General features: G+C 33.7%; 1 protein-coding gene and 1 long non-coding RNA gene across 2 annotated transcripts; both read right to left on the bottom strand.

The window, feature by feature from the left end:
• Positions 1 to 212: 212 nt before the first annotated feature.
• Positions 213 to 13,483, bottom strand: LOC134718719 (collagen alpha-1(I) chain-like). Its single transcript, XM_063581401.1, has 19 exons — positions 13,194 to 13,483; positions 12,519 to 12,810; positions 12,144 to 12,245; positions 11,464 to 11,634; positions 10,554 to 10,895; positions 9,924 to 10,265; positions 9,005 to 9,454; positions 8,699 to 8,788; positions 7,766 to 8,017; positions 7,349 to 7,375; positions 6,298 to 6,387; positions 5,634 to 5,849; positions 5,030 to 5,155; positions 3,881 to 4,447; positions 2,638 to 2,808; positions 1,844 to 2,113; positions 1,620 to 1,670; positions 976 to 1,025; positions 213 to 412 (listed from the first exon to the last, which is right to left on the bottom strand). The coding sequence occupies exons 1-19, from the start codon at positions 13,395 to 13,397 to the stop codon at positions 242 to 244; spliced, it is 3,984 nt and encodes a 1,327-aa protein (XP_063437471.1). The 5' UTR covers positions 13,398 to 13,483; the 3' UTR covers positions 213 to 241.
• Positions 13,484 to 15,143: 1,660 nt separating this feature from the next.
• LOC134718735 (uncharacterized) lies at positions 15,144 to 17,958 on the bottom strand. Its single transcript, XR_010107428.1, has 3 exons — positions 17,840 to 17,958; positions 16,032 to 16,061; positions 15,144 to 15,167 (listed from the first exon to the last, which is right to left on the bottom strand). It is a non-coding gene; the product is annotated as an uncharacterized LOC134718735 (long non-coding RNA).
• Between the last annotated feature and the right edge of the window lie 5,393 nt (positions 17,959 to 23,351).

The raw sequence follows: 23,351 nt of genomic DNA on the forward strand, positions 1-23,351 counted from the left end.
GTCAAAAGTCAGTGACCTGATGCACTCATACCACACCTACTTATATTTATAATGCAGATTTTCATTCCAAGTTACGGGAAAAAGCAACCTACTACTTTTTGCTATTGAAATGTCAGTTGATTATAATTTTTGATTGATGGTACGAACTATTTTACTGATTCAAACAAACAAACAATTGTATTTAGCATTGTTAATTTAATTATATTCAACAAAGTTATGTATAAAATATGTCGAGTTAGTTTTAGTATGCTTTGGCTACAACTTTTGTCTCAATATGATGGGGGTAAGCGGCACTGGTTCCTCCTGAAGTTGCTCCTCCTGTTTTGGACCCGTTTGGTGGGACTCCCGGAATACCTTTAGCAATGAAATTGTTGATCTGTGTCTTAATACCAGCGAGTCCTTCAGCGGTTGCCTGCAAATAAGAATAGATTTTATAAATTTCGTGCGTCCGATGACCTTTTCTGGATTTTCCACCATCAGCAACGCTTAGTCGTAGTACGTTTGAAAGCTATGGATGTTTAAATGCCTTGACAAACAACGCAAGCAGCTATACAGTGAAACCTGACTAAACCGAATCTTGTATAAACCTAAAACCTGTATAAACCAAACATGTTCTTAAGCACCACCATCTCAAATTATGTGCGTTCTGAACATGATAAAACCAAACATCGGTCAAAACCGAACAAAATCTTAAGTTCCGAAGAGGTTCGGTTTGAACAGGTTTCACTGTATAATCAAAAGGAGGTCTGTAAAATTGTTAATTTATTGGTTTTTGTTCAGATCGGTGAATTGGTTGTTGATAGCAGATTATTGATAGTTTTTGTTTGATCTTCTCTCCTTTTTTCATAATTAAGATTACTAAGAGCTTGATTTGTTGTATAGACATACAGATTATGGCATTATAGTTTTTAAAAAGGACTAATCAGCTATACTACCAAGCGAGGCCGCTAGTATTTTGAGATTTGAAGTTCATACCTGCACAGTCTTTCCTACAGGTCTGTATGATGTTGGAGGGTATCCTTTCACTATAAAATACATAATAAATATTTAGTTTAATCTTCGTATAATACAATACACAAACAAACAGAAACTAATAATGCAGCTTGTATTGACTAAAACAGCAGTAAAGACAAAATTTTATACTGAACTGTTTCATTTCACCTTTAAGAGATATTTGAATATTGTATTTCATCATATAAACTACATTTGATGTATGTTTCACTATAATACTTTATTTTGATTGGCTAACTGCATATCATTTGTTATTCCGTAAGCAATTGTATCAGTCAATAAAACTTTTCATTCATGATAACACGTGGTCCCACAATAAAGTGCACTGGTGAATAAAATACAAAAAATATAAAATTCGTATTTTCGTGATCATAGCAAAAAAATGTAATTATAAGTATTGAATGCTTCTTTTTGTAACTTTATAGGGTTGTAAAAGCGTTGACCGTTCGCACATTTTTAGTATGACGCACTTCCACGCTTCATACAAAATGTACTTCTGTCAACGCTTTTACACCCCAATAAATTTACAAAAAGAAGCGTTCAATTCTTAAACAAACAAAGTCTATATTTACTAAAGCAATTTTTACAATAATGTTAAATGTACATACCGAATGGTTTCATTGTCCATCCATAACCAGACCATATAACTTTTATGAAACCTGTAAATAAATGGACACTAAAAGTAAAAGTGCGCAAGTCATATTTGAAATAAAAAATAGCAATATTTTTTAAAGTCTTTTAATTGTATAAAGTACGGTTTAGTAGTTGCATTAAACAAAATATAAGCTACAAGTTAGTAACAAAACGACTAAAATAGCTGAAAACTAATTACCCATAAGACCTCTTTCTCCCGTCGGTCCTTTGTTTCCAGGTGCACCCTGGTCTCCCTTGAATCCTTTGTTTCCTACATCTCCTTTTTGTCCTTTGTCACCTTTTTCTCCTTTGTCTCCCGCGGCACCCTTGTCGCCACGCTCGCCTTGATCTCCGACAGCTCCTTTGATTCCTTTGTCACCCTTTTCACCATGTTGACCTTTTATTCCTTTGTCTCCAATTTCACCCTTGTCACCTTTGTCGCCCTTGTCTCCTTTTGCACCATCATTACCTATAACCAAGATGTTAAAAAACTACCAGATGATCCCTCATAATCTCAAGCAGATAACAATATCAAACAGCTATCAATAAGTGTATTACCATAATTAAAATCACAGATAATGTTTGAATGTTTTAAGGGGCACATGCAGACTTGGGGAACAGGAAATGTGTACACTTTCGGAGAACCGGTCGTGTCATAACATTTGCATGTTTTATTTAGGAGACCGTTGTTAGTTGGTTTTTGTCTTTTTATGTTATTAGCTGTGATTCTGTCGACACCCCTCCCACTGTTTGGTATCTTCCTTCTTAACTTTTGATTTCATTTTTTTTGTGATATTCGTTACTTTCGACAGAAAATAATTCAAAAAAAAAATAGCTTAGTAAAAAAAGCGAAATTTTTAACTTATAAAGATGTATAAAGATGCTATATCTGATCATCTTTCTATTTATCTTTTTAGATTTACAACAACAATTCAATTTTGTTCATCAATTTGTATAAACATTACTATCAGGCTGCTTTTAATTGATACGCACCATTCTTTCCATGTGCTCCTTTGTGACCTTGTTCACCCTTGTCTCCCTTTTCTCCATTCTCTCCGTGTTCTCCTTTGTTTCCCTTTTCTCCAATGTGTCCCTTGTCTCCATTATCTCCCTTTGCGCCTTTGTCTCCCGTCATGCCATCTTTACCATCCTTTCCAGATTCACCTATAGTTGTAAGGGGCAAGAATATTTATTAAACAATTTTGTCATATAACAGAATGTAGAAGACAAAATTTAAACTGCAAACATACGAGCATATTAAGGTATTTACATTTCCAACTTCTTCTCCTTTTCTCCAATGTTGTTGTAGTTCTCCAATGTTGTTGTAGTTCTCCAATGTTGTTGTAATTAGCAATTCTGTGTTTTAAATAGGGTTGCAGAACACATGTGGATGTTTTCTGCGATTTGGTCGGGTTGTTGTCTCTTTAACACATTTCCCGTTTCTATTTTCATATGCTAAGGTCGTTTTAAACGCGATAAGCTTTGACTGTATGGTTTTGATAGCCCTAGTGTTAACATTGGGATGATGTTCGGAAACTAGAACGCTATTTCCTTTAACTTTGTTTAAGACAAACGCACCATTATTAAGAATTTAATAGAGAGGTAGGCCTATATTTGCCATGGACGTATGTAGAATACTCCAATTTTTCTCAAGGTTGTGTCAATTTGTTAATCTAAAACGGAATGTCACGAAGAGCCTTCTTCATCAGACCTGTTAGTGTTATACTCAGCTTTGGAGAAATTTCATGCAAAGGTGCCGTAGTTACCTTAGACGTATTTGGCACAACTTTTTGGAATTTTTTATCCTCAATGCTCTTCAACTTTGTACTTGTTTGGCTTTATAAATATTTTGGTATGAGCGTCACTGATGAGTCTTATGTAGACGAAACGCGCGTCTGGCGTACTAAATTATAATCCTGGTACTTTTGATAACTATTGTAGATTGGCTGAAGGAAAAAAATGACAGTTTCTGCGGTAATAAAAAAATTCCAACTTTAATCCTGTTTTTTTGTCTATGAAAGTTGACACACATCTTATTTTATCGTTAAGGGTAACAAAACCAAGTATAGGTTATTGTCATCATTCAGCGGATGTGATTATTTTTCATTTACAAATGCTTTCAACTGAATATGAACATGGTACAAACTGTTTTTTTAAATCTTGCACGCATCTTATTTTTTTCTTTTTTGTTACCTAAAGAATACAAAATTTTATGGCTGTACATGTATAAACATACCCTTATCTCCCTTGACACCCTGCTCTCCTTGTTTTCCTTGCATTCCTTTGTCGCCCCTAGCTCCTTTGTCTCCTTGTGTGCCTGTAAGTCCTTTATCACCATCCAGGCCTTTCATTCCCTGTGCCCCTTTGTCTCCATCTGCTCCTTTGTCGCCTTTTTCTCCTTTCAATCCTTTGTTTCCGGTTGTCCCCTTATTTCCGGTTTCTCCTTTCGTTCCTTTTTCTCCCTGCATTCCCTTGTCTCCCTTTTCTCCTGTGGCTCCATAATTGCCTTGTTTACCCGCATCTCCCTGCTGTCCCTTAGCGCCCTGATCACCCTTATCACCGGTGGCACCTTTGTTTCCAATTAGACCTTTGTCACCTTGTAATCCCTTGTCTCCTTTGTCGCCAGTGTCACCCTTATCCCCTCGCATACCCTTATTTCCTTGAGCACCAGGTTTGCCTACTGGGCCTTGGTTTCCAGGAGCGCCTTGGTCGCCAAGTATGCCCTTCTCGCCTTTGTTGCCCTGTGCACCATTCTTTCCATTTGTACCTGGATTGCCCTGTGGGCCTTTCATACCTTGTTCACCTGTACACAAAGAATATCCTTAAATTTTCAAATCTATGTCAACAAATAAAATAAAATAAATGGTATGATAAAAGTTATATATTAAAGTACTGTAAACCAACAATATTCGTGAGCGATTAATTTTGGGAATTTCACGTGTAGAAAATGGCGCGAATATAAATCGTTAAGAAAATATAAAACTAGTATCTTTCCTTAACTAATTACATCAAGTGAAACTGAAATGCGAAATAGGAATCAAAGTTCTTAACTGTAAATAAAATATCCGCGAAATCAGTTGGTTTACAGTACATATATTAGAGTAACTCTACCAGTACTGTAGAAAGCAACATTGTGATGCAGATATCAGGATATTCATTAAAAACGAACATTTTAGTTTTTTTATGGGGTCATAGCAGTGTTGATTCCAGTTTTTATTTTATAGAAGTATGATAAAGGTTCATTTATGACTAAAATACGTATTGTTCATCTCAAAATAGTTGTTATTGATCTTGATTGATGAATAATTGACGAGTGTGGTTCATCTTTTTGTACATGTATTAAGCGTGTTATGATATATCTAGATCTGTCACATGACGTACTAACCTTTATCTCCTTTGTCTCCTGCTGGACCTTGTGGACCTCGAATTCCTTGTTCTCCGTGTGGTCCATCATCTCCTTTAGCCCCTTTGTTACCTTTTGGACCTTGAGGTCCTTGTTCTCCAATGATCCCTGAAACATTTCAAAGGATATGAAAATAACGATTAATTGAAGCTGTTACTGTCTATCAAATTATATATTTACAATTTTTGGAACCATGAAAATATGGCTTACTGTTCAATTTTTTAAGGTTAATTGTATAACATAAGAAATAATTTCTGGTTAAAAAGATAGTCATTTATCTTGGAATAAGCTTTAGTGAACGATATATGTAAGATATACCATTAAGAGTAACATTCTACTAACTTAAAGTCAGATTCTGATATACATTATGAAATATCTGTATTTCTTGTTTTATATATATAAAAAAGAGGATGTGGTTTGATTGCCAATGAGACAACTCTCCACCAGAAACCAAAATGACACAGAAATTAACAACTTTAGGTCACCGTACGACCTTCAACTATGAACAAGCTCATCATAACAAGCAAAGCTAATTATATGTTTAACATATAAAATGAACATATATAAAAGTGTTTTTATAACTGACCTTTGTCTCCTTGTGGTCCCTGCTTGCCATCAGGCCCTTGTTTACCGTCCATGCCTTTTTTGCCAGCTTTTCCTGGAAGGCCTTGTGGCCCGACATCACCTCTAACTCCTTTAACCCCAGTTGCTCCTTTATTACCCTTTTCTCCCTTTGGACCCTCGCTACCTGCTATTCCATCATCACCCGTTATGCCTTTGTCACCGGTTTCGCCAGTCTTGCCTAAATAACCATGCATGTATCAATTATTGGTAAAAAGAACAGTTTGTCTGAAAGCTGAACTGGTTGATTGATTGTTGTTTAACGTCCAGTGGCAAATATTTCATGCATGTTTAGAAGGATGCATTGTCAGAAAGAAGAAATATTTATGTTACAAGATTTGTTTTTACAAACATCCAATGACTTTGGGCATGTTTATTTGCCTTTTAGTGGTAGAAAGGTTCAAAGAATCACTTCTTTTGACGTTTTATTTAGAAATATTTTTTTTTATTAGATTTTGATTAATGAAGAGTTGTACAATGTGACCACACTAATAAAATGTGAAAGCATAAAACCTTGATGCTCAATGGCACCTTAGTTCCATAACACATTATATATTTTGTTATTGTATAGTCTTTTAATAGATCAAACACTTTTTTGCAAGTGTATTAAGCATATTTTTCTAATTTACCTTTGTCTCCAATCGCTCCCTGTTGTCCTTGTATACCTGGTAGTCCAGTATCTCCTTTTCCACCCTTCATTCCTTGGTCGCCCCTCTTGCCTTTAAGATTTTATAATTAAAAACAAATAAGTAACCATTTTTGTTTATATACATGTACATTTAATGTTATGCCACATATAAGTTGTGTTGTTTCAGATTGCATGAGTAAAACATTATATTTTTCTGATATACACGTTTTGCTATTTTGCAGTCTCCAATTAGTAATATATTGAGGCATATTTGCCTTAATCTTATTAGTTGTTACGGTTTATATTAAACAATATCGAGATTTAAGTACTCATTGTAATCTTTAGATCTATCTGAAATAAGTTGATTAATTGAGTGTTGTTTGCTACAACGTCCAGTGGTAAATATTTCATAGATAGTCACGGCGAAAGATATTGAAAACGTATTCAAATACATTTTCAAATTGATTTCTAGACACATTTGCTTGTTAATGGGTTTCGGTGGTTTCCTGCACTTTGGGTGGGTTGTTGTCTCTTGACACATTTCCCGTTTCCATTCTTAACTTTACATTTTCATGTAAGTCAATCAAAACGTATTTATCAAACATTTAGTATATTATTATTATTTGCATTGCATACAAAATTAAATAAGTGACGTTCTAATGTTATCGGTTTGAATTAAGTTTCTTTATCATGAGTATTTCAGTACTTTTCCCCTTTTATTTTTGATTGAATTGTTATTTCTGAAGATACAAGATTAGTTATTGCAACTAACAATTAATTGGTCTTCACCAATCATTGATTTACCCTTTATAGCTTGCTGTTTCGGTATGAGCAAACTTTAAGGCTTCGTGTTAAAGACCTTTAAACTTTCAGGCTTCGTGTTAAAGACCTTTAAACTTTAAGGCTTCGTGTTGACGACCTTTCATTGACCTATAATGGTTTAGGTTACAAATTGTGACTTGGATGGAAAGAAGTCTCATTGGCACTCATACCACATCTTCCTATATATTTTAACAAGTTGAAGAAATTGGTTTTTATTTTCATTGTTTTACCTGGATCTCCGTGAACTCCTTGATTACCTACAAAGAAAAGCAAGAAGATGAGTTTATCAATATTTGATATAGTGACTGATTTTGAATATATTGCAATTTTATGTGAGCTTCATAAGCAATAAATTAAAGCATATCAAATGTACTAAGTCTAATGTTTATTACGCAGAGGCATCTTTCTAAGGCAATGTGTTCAATGAAATCCGTGAACCAATTAAAATAACAAACTCTTTAGCAGTAAAAAAAATAATTTCATATTTCGAAAAAAATATACTTCTGAAATTATCAATATTCTTTTTTAATCAAATTTATTGTAAACAATAATGTTATATTTTGATAGATGTACATGTAACAAGTATAATCAAAGGAAATGTCTAGCTTGTAAAAAATAATGTTATATTTAGATTAATGTTTCCTTACCAGGGGCTCCTTTGTCTCCCTGTAGTCCCTGTACTCCAACGTCTCCGACTGGTCCCTTGTGTCCTTGGGCTCCATCTTCACCTGTTACTCCTTTATCTCCTGTCTTGCCCTTCTCACCTACTGGTCCCTGGTCTCCAGTTGGTCCTTTCATACCATCATCTCCTTTGACACCTCTCGGGCCCTTCGTGCCACGTTCTCCTTTCATACCTTCTGGGCCTTGTAGGCCAGTAAGGCCTTGGATTCCAGGAGAACCTAAGTATTGTATTATTAACTATAATGGATAACTTATCTCAAAAAGCAAAACAAATAAAAAAATGTTTTAGTTTAAAAACAAAATCATGATGATAAGCTGTGTTTCCTGTCCACTTCCTGCTCCTAGTTTTCATGTTTAACCCCCATAAACAAATTAATGGACCCTTTTAGGGTTTTGTGGTAGACTATTTAAACTTGAGAACATTTCCCACTATAGTCTGTACGTCGATTCCGTTTGAATGGTGTTGCATTAGTTATTTTTTGAACCCTCTTGCTGTACGGTGTGATCCAATGATTCATGTTGAAGGCCGTACTTTGACCTAGTATACTGTTTTTTTCTTTTACAAATTGGGACTTATATTGGCACTCATACCACATCTTCTGATATCTATTGTTTTAGTCTAACAAACGTATACATATTACAACGCTAAGATTGTTGTCAAATAAAAGGACAAATTACAATAGTAACGAATGAAGTTGACTCAGTATACATGTACATATGTATGTAAAATTCTCATTTACATAATCAACAATTATTGCTTCTGCATTTTAGCAAAAAGGCATATTGACATATATATTCGTATACACACTTTCTTCATTTCAATGTGGAACCTTAAATAAGTAAGCCATGGCAGTTGTATTGTTTCATACAGAGGGAAATACATTATATTTTTTGTTTACCTGTCATTCCATCAGATCCTGCATTTCCTTTGTCGCCTTTTTCGCCTTTGTCGCCAATGTCTCCTTTCAAACCCTTTTCACCTTTCTGACCTAAAGTAATGAATGATATAAAAAAAACTTGCTATGAATGCTAGGACCATAATTCATTTATATGAGTAAAATAATATGTAAACATATGGGATTGTGAGCTTTCGTTATATCAATAATCAATCGGCTTTAAAATATATCAATTTAAAAGACAACTTTTAATAACTTAAAAACAACCTACTAGTATTAACAATTGTCAGTAAGTTCATTAAATGTTACCTTGGGTTCCTTTCGGTCCTATTGGTCCAGTTTCCCCCTTCGATCCTCTCGGTCCAGTTTCACCAATAGGTCCTTGGTTACCTGGATTTCCCGCGTTTCCTGTGGTTCCTTTATCGCCGGATTGTCCTTTGTCTCCTGGCATACCTGTTAAACCTTGTGGTCCTGGATTTCCGTCAGTGCCTTTGTTACCTGTCATTCCTTTGTCCCCTTTGTCACCTTGAACTCCTTGAGAACCTTGACCTCCCTTGTCACCTTTCATGCCTTTGTCTCCTTGTGCTCCTTTGTCACCCGTTTTACCAGTAGAACCAGCCTGTCCTTTGTCGCCGTTTTCTCCTTTTACACCTTGAACTCCTTTTTCACCTTGTTCACCTGCGTCGCCTTGCATACCCTTTGAACCTTCTTGACCCGTCGCACCTTTGTTACCTGTTTCTCCTTTCAATCCAGTTTCACCTAAATGATATTAAAAATCATTTACAAGTTGATACAATGTACCCTTAACGTATTGATAATATTTGTATTCCAATAAAAATCAACATTATTACGAGTCTTGCATACCTGTCTTGCATGATGATCTGCATTGTACGAATTTCAATACGGACCCAAAACCTATAATATATTCCTCCGTGCCTTTGTCAAAATTTGAATTTCTAACGGTAAATGAAACTATACATAATTAATTTTAAAGTGTATGTTATTCACAAGGAAGTATTTATATAATCATGCCAGTTGACTTTTGAAATATTTAGTCATAATTGTTGCTATTGATGTATTAATCATGCATGTTGACTATTGAAATTGTAAATTGGACAACAACGCCATAACTTTATCAGGAATGTCAATTTTTTTTTGGCGATTTGTATTCCGTCGCATATTTCGCAATTGCAAAAACATCGCAAATCTTTCTGAATTATATGTATACCTTTGCTTCCCCTTTCTCCTTTGTCACCAACTGATCCCTGTTTTCCTTGTTCTCCTACCATTCCTTGTACTCCCCGTGGTCCTTTGTCTCCAACCATTCCATCTGATCCTTTGTTTCCTCTCTCTCCTATAAGTCCTTTCTCTCCTTTATCTCCCTTTTCTCCTTTCATTCCCTTTTTACCAATCATTCCGTCAGCTCCTTGGTTACCTTTCTGTCCTTTCATTCCCTGTTCACCCTTTTCTCCCTTAGCACCTTTAGCTCCTGTATTGCCTCGTTCTCCTTGGGAACCAGTTTCGCCTTTGCTTCCTTTGTCGCCTGCTGTACCCGTTTCACCCTGTTCACCTTTTCATATTTAGAAAAATAAAGTTTTTTATTTATTATAATGAACTTTTCATATCAATTACAAAAAAATCCATTCAGGTGAAATTGATTTAAATCTGATTAAATTTCTGGTCTATATTAAGTCGCGTCCTCGTATATATATCTAAGGATAACAAAATCAGAGGTCTATGTTTTAAAAGATGAGTTTTATTTTCATATTACAATGATATATAGATAGATATAGGAAGATGTGGTGTGCGTGCCAATGAGACAACTCTCCATGTGTATATAAAACATCCATTAATTTACCTTGAATTCCTTTTTCTCCTTTTTCTCCAGTGGCTCCCTTTTCTCCTTTATCGCCTTTATCTCCTTGTTCTCCTGTCTTGCCTGTATCTCCATCGTCTCCCTTTTCTCCTTTCGAGCCATCTGCGCCTTTATCTCCTTTCATACCTTTATCCCCGTCAGGGCCTGGTGGTCCTTCCCCGCCCGTTTCTCCTTGCTTTCCAGCATCTCCCTGTTCTCCTCTATTTCCTTGTAGTCCTTTTTCTCCATCGGGACCTCTATTACCTTTTGGTCCCATATCTCCTGTCATTCCCTTTTCTCCCATTTTGCCTTTAATCCCTGGTGACCCACGTGGTCCTTGATTTCCTGTTCAAATGAAAAATTTACTAAAATACCAAATTTTTCTTTACACAAACTCATCCACAGTAACATAACAAGTGTAAATCCAATGTCCAAGATCAAATCGCCATATGGATAACAACGTCTATAGCAGTGAGTACGTTCTAAATTACTAGTATATTTTTTGGTTTTGATAAGTTTTTTTTTTTAATTTTTGATCGTTTGATTTCTGTAAATCTGTCCACTATCAAATTCAGTGACGTTTTTATGTCATTTTAGTTTATTTTTATTCAGGTCAGTTGTGTTGTACATTTACCCCTTATAAAAGGCCGTACGGTGACTTCTACTTTGATTGTGTCTATCAGTTGAGGAGTTGTCTCATTGGTAATCGTACCACGTCTATTTGTTAGTATATTATTAAAGTTTAAGTTAGAAGTACAAAATGTAGTTCGGCAATTTTTTTCTTTAATCGTACACAGTTGATGGCAAAGTCTTGATGATTTTTACGTCCTATTTCAGTACTGCTTACGTCATGTATCACATAATTTCCAGATGCAATCGTATTTACATTTTACTTTTTGAAAAAAGTACAAACCTTGTGCGCCATTTTTTCCCGGTGTCCCTTGATCTCCAGGTTCCCCTTTATATCCAGCTGGGCCATCAGGGCCAGGTTCGCCTTGTTGCCCATTATTTCCAGGTTTTCCGGGTGCTCCCTTGTCACCAGTCATTCCCTTACTGCCAGCAGTACCTTTCATTCCCTTGTCACCTACAAGTGTAATGTCATTGGCTTTGATATAATATAATATTATACGCCAGTTTTATAAAAGATAAATTTTGTACGTATGAAATCTTACAAAAATAACAAAGTACATGTCGTCGCCTTTATCATTATTCAGTATAACTAGATATTTGAAACTGATTTTAAACTTTGCTTCTAATATTATTTGAAATATCTTCGACTGCTTCTGATATTTTGAATTTTCTCTTTTTACTTGACAATGGAAACTAAAATTATGTCTCGTAATCCCTACATTTTCGCAATTTATCTGTAAAAAATAACTCCTGGATAAAATACATGTGTTATCAAAATCCTTAAGTACATACATGTACTATATGATCATTCTGTTTTTCCTATATATCCAAAGGCATTATTTTCCAGCCAAAAATTTCAAGTACTTTTATTGGGAGAGTCTGATTTACGTATAGTTGGTCAAATAAAAAAATGAAAATAACCAAAAGAGAAACAAGAGTTTATTGACATTGTTTTGAACATACCGGGCATGCCTGGGTCACCAACTCGTCCATTATCACCACGAACTCCTCTATCCCCAGGTAGTCCCCTTGGACCTCGTGGTCCTGATGATCCACCAGTACAACCTACCAACGAGAACAATCTTAATTATTAATATTCATCTATTTACATGTACTTTGGAATTTTGAAAAAAAATCTATATGTTAACAGAGCGATTGATACTTGAAAAAAAGATGACTTGAATCAAGAGAAAGATTAACGGTCTAATTCAATTCTTATAATTTTATACTTTTTAGCATTTATATATGTTGTATGAGACAAATTTCGCATTGTAATATCGTAGTTAAACTTTCTGACTTCATGGTACGAAAAGATCCAATATCAATCAAATCACTAACCTTGACAAGCTGATGCAACAACGACATCTAAAATCGTTGACAATTTCGCAAAATCATCTGTAGTAAAAACAAAGCTCTCCTGTGAAGCTATCTGCTTAAGCTCGTCCAAGTTGATGCTTGATCCAACTCCAATAGCGACAATGGTGGCGCTGTGAGTGGCCTTGAGTTCAGCAGCTGCTGCCTGTGATGTAGGGGTACCAGATCCTTTCCCATCAGTAAGAACGATAACCAGTTTTCTAACTCCTGTACGTCCTCCACCATTTACTGTTTTGAACATATTTTTCGATACAAACTTAAAAAAGAGATACAAAAAAGATATTATTTACGATTTATTCTCAGAGAAGACACAGTTCTGGTTAAGACTATTGTGCTCTCTTTGATTTTTTTGTCTGTACAATACATGTATGTGTGTTACAACTATATTTTTTTTTAGTTTTTTTTTGTTTGGTTTCTTTTTATGGATATAACAGAAGATACATTGTGTTCTAGGCTAAAAATAAAATGTGTAGTTTGTCGATAAAACGGGACAAATATAACAGTATAAAACTTCTTGTAAAAAACATTTTAATATGACACAAATCAAATGGTTTTATCCACCTTTATTTCAATTATTAAGGATATTACTCAGTCTCAAATGAATATTTGTATAATCTACTAATTTTTTTCTGAAATTACCTGAATTCCAAGTCCAGTTCTTGTAGCAAAACCACTTATAGGTAAGATACCGTCTATACCAGTCTTAACTTTAGCACAAGTATCGTATGTATTTAGATAGAAATGTTTCCGGGCGGCCTGTGCAAAGCAAACGGCACCAAACTGTGTTCCTTTTGGTCCTACATTAGTAAATTTATCGACAACATCCTTCATAAACTTTTTCATCAAACCAAAGTTGGCTGGATTGTTATTACTGATACTTGCAGAGTCGTCATACAGAAAAACAACATCGGCGTTGGCTGTGCAACGCTTGTTCTCTGTGGATAAGATAAAATAAAAACTAAGTAAAAAAATATAGTTTTCAGAGTCGTCATTTAAAAAACAACATCGGCATTGGCAGTACAACGCTTGTTTTCTGTTAATAAGATAAACTAATATTTTGGAAAGAACATAGTAATAAAATATAGTTTTCAGAGTCGTCATACAGAAAAATAACATGGCTATAAAATATATTTTTTAGAGTCATCATACAGGAAAACAACATCGGCGTGGGCAGTATAACGCTTGTTTTCTGTTAGAATGATAACATAAAATGTTGGAATGAACATAGTAATAAAATATTTTTTGCAGAATCATCATACAGGAAAACAACATCGGCATTGGCAGTGCAACGCTTGTTTTCTGTGAATAAGATAAAATAAAATTTTGGAAAGAACATAGTTATAAAATATAGTTTTCAGAGTCGTCATTTGGGAAACAGCATCGGCGTTGGCAGGACAACGATTGTTTTCTGTTAAAATGATGAAATAGAATGTTAGAAAGAGCTAAATATGAGAGCAGATTTACTAATATGACTATATAAGGTTTGTTTAACTAAGCCTTATATAGGAATTTTATTTAGTTATTGACAATAATTACCCCCCAGCATTATGTGTGTGTGTTCCAAATTACGAGCCTGTAATTCGGTGGCTGACTATCAAATGTGTATTTTATTTATGTATTGACCATCAGATGAACTTCATAAGACAACTTATATTGGTGTCCCAAAATAATTATACATCATTTTTTTTACAATTTCGACAAAGCATGAAAAATTGGTGGACTAGTGCTAGATGGCTTGATGATGGAAGTGTTCACTGGGTATACATTCTAGATAGCAACCTTTAAATGGTCTTTTGAAGGTTGGTCTATATTATTTTATGGTTGATCTATAATAATTGAGGCACACGAATATATGTTTTAACGACTTTTACTACCCACGAGGGTCTTATATAGTCGGTAATTGATATTTATCAAGTATCATAATTATTCATATAGTTGCTGTTTGTTTAAAGTCCAGTGGGTTAAAAAAAATGTCCAATGGCAACTTTTTCAGGTACTCTTAGGTTAATAATTACAGTCAAGTACTTACTGTATCCATATTGTGCTAAATTAAAGAGAAATATGAATTAGCAATTCAATTTAATAAATAAAAGATTATACAAGTCTATATAACGGTAGGTTAACAATAATTTCAAATATTTTCACGCCATTTAGTTCGATTCATGGTTTTCTATAATTTCAAACAGTATTGTAAACGTTTATTTTACCGAAAATTACAGTCACATCACTGTTCCTCTGGTATCTTTCGTCCCTCTTTTTAAAACAATAACTAAAAGATTTTAGCATTTCTGAATCAAAATAAATATAACATAATCGCATTCGCGTTTCAAAGATTAATTTTACATGCATTCACTTAGAAACGATAATGTATATGCAAAAAAATGTTCAGAATATGCAGAAAAACGTGACAAATGCAGGTGAAAATTTGGAAGATTTAAGCCATGAAAAAATTTGCTTTATAACTACTCTGTATATTGTATTCTAGATTTAAAATAAAATATATTTTTATATATCATTAAACAGTTTTTTCTCCAGTATATCCTCGAATAGTATGCTCAGATAAACATTTGTTTGTATAAATAAACTTACTTGTAGAGCCACCAGAGGACCAACCTAAAAAATCCAAAGATGCAAATATTATTCAAATTTAAACTCAAAATCAAATATTTATAAATATAAATATGACATGCATAATCCATCATAACATCTGTAGCTAAAGCAAATAATGTTGTTTCTAAACGTGGTTTACGGTTTTTAAGAACATTGAAAAATGGTATTAGTGTGCTGTTTAACTGAATAAATTAATATTATAATAATAATAATAATAATAAATTCTTTATTTAAGGAAGGTAACTCATTTAACATACATTTGTTAATCTTACGCAAGGCCTTCACACATTTGAATGAAAAATTCATATAACAATCAATGCATATACATGTAGAACAATAATCAATAGATATGTACACACTTACAAATAATTATACACAAGCATGAAAACAGACTGAAGAGCTAGCGTGGCAAGAATGTCCTAAAAAAGTTTGTCTACTCATTTTGTTTTATGATAAAGAGAATAGCACATTTGCCATATCATCTCAAATATAAAAAAAAAAAGAAGATGTGGTATGATTGCCAATGAGACAACTGTCTTAAAGCTTTCTATATGTATTAAATCCTTTATATCATTTGGCAATATAATTGAATTAGATTGAAAACGTTACTTCTATCAAATGAACACATAGCAATGGCAGATCAAGCCAATTTTACAAGGGATTCCAACCAAGGAGAAAGAGGGTTCCAAATAAATACATGGATCGTCAAAAAGGGAGAAGGTGTTTCAACCCAGCTGGCCCTGGAATCCCTCCTCAGGATCCTTCACTCTATGGTAAAATGTGAGGTTGCATGAAACATAAAAGCAACAGCTGCCATCTTGAAACTATCGTCAGTAAGATTAAATACAAAAAAAGATTTTAACTTACTTGACCATGTTGCCCAGGTTGTGACCTGTGCTGAAAATGTAATAAAATGATATTAGTTTAACTATGATGTCTCTAATATGTTAAAGCAAAGAGGTTTGAATGGCAATATGTCAAATCTTTCTAAAAATGTTGAAATTCATACATGTAATTTATTAGATGGTTGAATTTGATTTTACTTGTAGAAGAAACGAAAAAAAAATTGATGAATAAGAAATTAAAAGAAAGAAAATTGTCCTAAAATTCCATATAGTTTGTTCAGAAGTCACCAGTCACGCAAACTTTGCTATGATTATAGTTTTGCTAATTTTTAGTCATACACAAACGTTGAACACATTACACGAATTTGTAGGGATAGTATCATCATACTAAAAAAATAACTCATACTTTTGAACATTTATAATTACTGAAAAGTTTATATTGATCTTCATTGAATGTCAATGATACACATAATCAAAATGATGCATAACATTAAAACAAATATAATCACAAACAAAAATGTTTGCAAGACCTGGGGTTGAAGTCATAACACTTTGCTCAGTGCTCAGAGCACAAACATCATGCTCGAAACATAAAATCCAGCATTTTGCTTGGTTTATTTTCGAGTAAGAGTACAAAAAACTGACTCGAAAGTTTTATTGACCGCAAGGCCAGGGGTTGAAGTCATAAAACTTTGCTCAATGCTCGGAGCACAAACATCATGGTCGAAACATAATATCCAGCATTTTGATTGGTTGATTTTCGAGTAAGAGTACAAAAAAACTGGCTCGAAAGTTTTATTGACCGCAAGTCCAGATCTCTACTAGATCATTGACGAGTTGGTTTCATACTTGCTACACTTTGAACATGTAATATTATTAAACGTAATTTGTAATAAAAAATATCTGGATATTAAATATAAGAGATACCAGATTTGAAAGATAACCAATGAAAAATGTACAATACAAGTTCACTGTTCATCATTTAAGTTCAAATCAATTAATAATTACATCAAGGACTATACACTATTTTCATATAGCCACCGTTGACTCCGGATTATATAATTTTTCAACAGCTTATATTTTCAGTGGTTGGACATTCAATAGTCCACATTGTAAGACAACCAAAATGAATAAAATCAACATATGATCGGTGCAATTTGAGTAAGATTATTGTTTCTCGATAATGATATCGTATAAGGAAACTATAAAGCAGTTAATTTCAAGACCTCTTTAATATTGTACCGATGGAAACTTTGATTTTACTTCTTTACGTTGCTCTTACTTGACTTTGAACCAGGTTGTCCTACAATATAGAAGGTGGCACGGTAGTATTTGTATTCCAGGATTTAGGTTGCTCTTTTGTGTACCCGTAAATGTATCTAAACAGTGGGATTGGACAACAACAAAAATGTATCTACTGAACATTCTTTCCCAAACTGAGGGATGAATCAGGTGTAGAAAAATATGGAATAATTTTACATACAGATGAAAATGAATTTTTGAGGTTTTTTTTATTAATTTTGTATTCACTGCATCATAAAAGGCCTAAAAGTACTAGTGGCCGTAGGTTTTTAAAAATAGCACAAAAAAAAGTAAACGGTCATGATACATATTCAAATTCATTTCTGAATAGTAAAATGAAAGTACTTTAGTTAACTATGAATGTAGTTTTTTTTGCAGTGTTAGAAAGAGGTGAAAATTCTTAAAAGGCTATCATTATCCCTTATGGGCCAGGAAATACTACCGTGCCACCAGAAGGTAGCCTGTCGAAAATATAAACTTCGAAGTCAAAATCAGGTAACATAAAAAAATTAAGCTATGCTGACTTACTTGGAGCTGCAACACTTCCGTGTATAAACACAGTCAATGTTACAATAATGGCGGATAGAAGCGCCATGATGGTCCGTAATTCAAAGGGTAAAAATTCAGAGTCCTGTTTTTATACCGACTCTATTTTATATGTAACAGGTGCTCTGAGATATTGTTAGATATACTGTTGAGTTTGTTCAGCAGAACATCAATTTAAAGGGGATTACAACTGAAACAATATTAACGCGCACCTCAATGTTAATTATATAGGTATTTCGCTGTTTACATACAACATCAAATACACGTGTATAGTATTAGAAAAAAGTTATGAGTAATTAATTCTAAACAATTTTAACTTCATTGACAATCCTATGTCTAAGTTTATTGAACTGTGTAGTATGTATTAGTGATAGTATCTGACCTCATAATAGAACATAAGGCTAAGTCATCGAATCGACTAGAACATTGAATAGTACAATACCTATATTAGTAGTTTTATAGTAGAGTATATGAGAAAGGGGATGAAAGCTCTTGATAAATGATAATTATATTATTTTTTTATGAATTTCTTATGGTTTACTTTTCAACAGTGTGTCTTCTTTTCATAAAGAAAAAAAGAATGTGTATAGACCCTAGAAGATACATTAAGGCAAACCTTAAAGTTTAACCTTTGTTAATCACGTGTGTTCTTATTTTATTTTGGTTTTATTTTTATGTTAAGAAGTAAAGTGTAGCTTCCCTTTTACTTAACTATTATACACTATTATTTAGGGAACCGATGAAGCCCACCTTCGAGTGCATTGAATACCCATTGGTGGCTTTGCGTTGATTATTGCCTTTTGGTCGAGTTGTTGTCGCTTTGCGTTTATTATTGCCTTTTGGTCGGGTTGTTGTCTCTTTATGTTGATTATTGCCCTTTGGTCGGGTTGTTGTCTCTTTGCGTTGATTATTGCCTTTTGGTCGGGTAGTTATCGCTTTGGGTTGATTATTGCCTTTTGGTCGGGTTGTTGTCTCTTTGACGCATTCCATGTTTCCCTATTCTATTCTATACTTACAAACATACAGTATTGAGTATTGATATTTTTGGTTTTCCTCCATTTATTTCATAAAATCATAATTTACTTGATATTGACAAAGTCATGGTTACTGATAGGTCAAATTGCAAGAATTGAAATAACACAGAGAAGACAGTTCTATGTTTTTCTTTACTCAAATTCAAAATTAAAGGCTCAAAGTCAGTAAGATGCATCTTGCAATTGGCAATCTAAAATGTGCTACAGTAAAAGTTCTCCACACCATCGCAAACCACACAATGTTTTGTTATTCTAGAGGTCAAATGTCGAATAAAAGGTCAGAGAGACCTGACTTTGATAGACGACACACATCCATCTCGTTATGTTTCAGCATTCAAAATTTGGTCAACCTAGAACATTTTTATGGTTATGAGCAAGACAAGAACCAGACTAGGTTATTTTTAGTAGTAGAGTTGGAGAGACAGAGTTACCTTACTTTAGTATATGAAACACAACCTGCCTTTCGTGCAACTGTATAGATGTACTAATATAAAAATAAGGAGATGTGGTATTATTGCCAATGAGACAACTATCCATCAAAGTTCAAATGAAGTAAAAGTAAGCAATTATAGACAACTGAACGGCCTTCAGCTATGTGAAAACTCTAAACTGCGTGGTTACACAGGATTTACGATACACCAGATATTAGGCAGAAACAAATTGGTCAAGGATTTTTACTATCATAAATGTCAAAGTCAATGTCAAAGTTTTTGCTGTGTGTTTATCTATTCTCTATTGTCCAGAGATATAGGGGGGGGGGGGGGGGGATTGAGATCGATTAAAGCTATTTTTAAAACTCAACCTCATTTTTTGGCGCCTGTTCCAAGTCACAAACATCTAGCCTAGTCATGTGTGAATTTTATCTTAAATTTTGTATATGTTACAGTAAATAGGTGAAATTAGGAATTACATGTAAATACTAAAATTTAGGAATTACAGGTAATTCCCGGTGCACTTAGTTAATACAAGTAATTCCTGAAACAGCCCAGTTATTACCAGTAATTACTAATTTTAAAATGAGTTTTTACAGCTATTTACTGACTGCTAAAACAATGTTGTATTATGGTCAGCTGATCAAAAGTTATGGTAATACCAACTCAATCAGTTAGTACTCTTAAAATATTGAATGGTTGATTTGTATTCAAAATATCTTGAATAAATTTTGACTTTCAAATATTTGATTTAATCAGAGTAACTTTAGTTTTAATCCAAAATGGTTAACGTTGAGCATTATACGGATAATTTTTGACCAATTTAAGCAGACATAGAAATCAGAAATGGAAAACTCTCCCAAAGCATTAGCTTCGAGATATAAAAAAAAATATATATTTTTGTTTTGTTAAATCATTAATAACAAGAATGTGTCCACAGTACACAGATGCCCCACTCGCACTATCATTTTCTATGTTTAGTGGACTGTGAAATTGGAAATTGGAATAAATTCTCTAATTTTGCATTAAAATTAGAATGATTTTATCAAAGGGTACATGTATACTAAGTTTCAAGTTGATTGGACTTCAACTTCATCCAAAACCACCTTGACCAAACATTTTAACCTGAAGCGGGTCAGATGGACGAACAGACAGACAGACGGACGGACAGACCAGAAAATTTAATGCCCCTCTACATTCGTAGGTGGGGCATAAAAATGATATAGTGAAATTATAATTCACTGTCAGTAGCCAATCTAGTTCTATTTTATTAAATTAGCTGAGAAACCAGGTTGATGAGTTGTGCACTTGCGAGTGAATATTTGGACCTCATTGAATTAGTATTCATGTGACATTCAATTCAACCCCTAGCTGAAGATGGATTATCGATGAATTAAGCTATTAAAATTGTAAGGGTTTTGCAGAACAAATAGTCTCGCCTACTTTTGCTGTTAATCGCAGTCTCAACAAAAATGAGGAAAAAATATTAAAATTTTCCTCTAGAACTAGTACTATACATGCTATAAGAAGCTTCTGTCAAAATTGGGTAAAAATCCAGGATGGTAATAAAAATATAACATCTAATGTTTTAAAAACTTTAACTGCAGAGTGTTTGTAATGGTAACTGGGGAAAAACTAGTCCATTTATCATGTTTATAAGTAATATAGGAAAACTAGAGGCTCTCAAGAGCCTGTGTCGCTCACCTGTTACTGTATTTACTGATGTCGGTCATTTTGGTTGGTAGGTGGGGTCATTAGACACTTTTTTTTAAATAGATACCCTAGTAATGATTGTGGTCAATTTTGTTTAAATTTGGCCCATAGTTTTAGAAAAGAAGATTTTTGTACAAGTTACAAAAATGACGAAAAGTTGTTCAATATTGACTATAAAGGGCAATAACTCCTAAAGGGGTCCTCTATCAATTTTGATCATGTTGACTTATTTGTAGATCTTACTTTGCTGAACAGTATTGCTGTTTACAGTTTATCTCTATCTATAACAGTATTCAAGATAATAACCAAAAACTGCAAAAATTCCTTAAAATTAACAATTTTAGGGCAGCAACCCAACAACGAGTTGTCGGATTCATATGAAAATTTGTGAGGGGATAGATCTTATTCTGATGGACATTTAAATCTTGAAAGATTTGTCCTAAATTTCTTAAGTTTCAAAGATATAAATCAAAAACTGCATTTTACCACTATGTTCTAATTTTAGCCATGTCGGCCATTTTGTTTGGTAGGCGGGGTCATCAGACACATTTTTAAAACTTTATACCACAATGATAATTGTGGCCAAGTTTGGTTAAATTTGGCCATGTAGTTTCAGAGAAGAAGATTTTTGTACAAGTTACAAAAAATGACGAAAAGTTGTTAAAAATTGACTATAAAGGGCAATAACTCCTTAAGGGGTTGCCTGAAAATTTATGTCATTTGACTTATTTGTAAGTCTTACTTTGCTGAACATTATTGTTGTGTACAGTTTATCTCTATCTATAATAGTATTCAAGATAATAGCCAAAAACAGCAAAATTTCCTTAAAATAACCAATTCAGGGGCAGCAACCCAACAACAGGTTGTCCGATTCGTCTGAAAATTTCAGGGCAGATAGATCTTGACCTGATCAACAATTTTACCCTGTCAGATTTGCTCTAAATGTTTTGGTTTTAAAGATATAAGCCAAAATATACATTTTACCCCTGTGTTCTATTTTTAGCCATGGCGGCCATCTTGGTTGGATGGCCAGGTCACCGGACACATTTTTAAAACTAGATACCCCAAGGATAATTGTGGCCAAGTTTGGTTAAATTTGGCCCAGTAGTTTCAGAAGAGAAAATTTTTGTAAAAGTTTACGGACGACGGACGAAGGACGACGGACGCCAAGTGATGAGAAAAGCTCACTTGACCCTTCAGGTCAGGTGAGCTAAAAAGGTTTTTTTTTTTACAATCTTTACTTTTGGATATTATCTTGTAATCATAAACATTTAGCTTCTGACAAAGTTTGATAGAAATCCGAGATATTTGGAGAAAGTTATTTTAAAGTTTTAAACCACAGTGCATGATTGAGATTTTAGTTTAACAAAATTATAAAAATCAATTTTGGATTGATATCAGTGTCTTGCATGCATATATTTACAGAGTTTCAAGACCTATAAAACAACCATTTTCCAGTTTCAATTCACAAACACTAAAGAGTATGCACTTTTGATGTGCCTTATATTCCTACATCCTCAAGTATGCTCCCTTAAAATCCTTACCCCTTTTCTTTCTTATTTGGTATATTGAGTTATGTTTATTGTTTTAAAACAAAAACATCAAGTTAGTAAATAGCTGTAAAAATGACAAACAAAATCAGTAATTACCAGTAATCATTGAAACAACTAGTAAATACATGTAATTACTAAATTGGCCAGTAATTACAGGTATTTACTGAAATGTTCAGTAATTACGTGTAATTCCTAATTTCACCTATTTACTGTAACATATATATATGTTTCCAATTTAAATAAGGGGTTCATTTTGCCGAAATAGTACATTGTATATACATTTAAGCTTAGGAGTCAGCTGATACACCCTCTGGTTCCTAGATTTAATCGCTTCGTTGAAGTCCCATTGGTGGCCTTAATTGGGTCCATTACCCATCCATTGAACAGAACTAGGAAAAACCCATGCTTTCGATGCCAACGTTGCTCCACCTCTTCGGAAACGATGGGACGAAAATAATTTTGAATTTAAGCCAATTTTACAAAGTAAAATTCTCTCAAATTATTCTGAAACTGGTTATAAGTAATTGGTATGCGTTTCCCCTTGTTTGTACAGGAAAAGGCGGCATCATCTGAATTAATTGCAAGGATGTAAAGAACAAATCCTTTTATACGCATTTACTTGGCGCTCAAACGTCCTAATTTTTTTCGCTCAAATGTCCTTCGCCGAACCCATTTCCCGTTTCCATACTGTATACTATTACAGAAAGTAAATGTCACATTAAAAACAAAGCTTTTTAATCAATTGACGGCAATATCGACAACT

Source organism: Mytilus trossulus, chromosome 5 (genome assembly GCF_036588685.1).
Source record: "Mytilus trossulus isolate FHL-02 chromosome 5, PNRI_Mtr1.1.1.hap1, whole genome shotgun sequence".
NCBI classification, from domain to species: Eukaryota; Metazoa; Mollusca; class Bivalvia; order Mytilida; family Mytilidae; genus Mytilus; species Mytilus trossulus.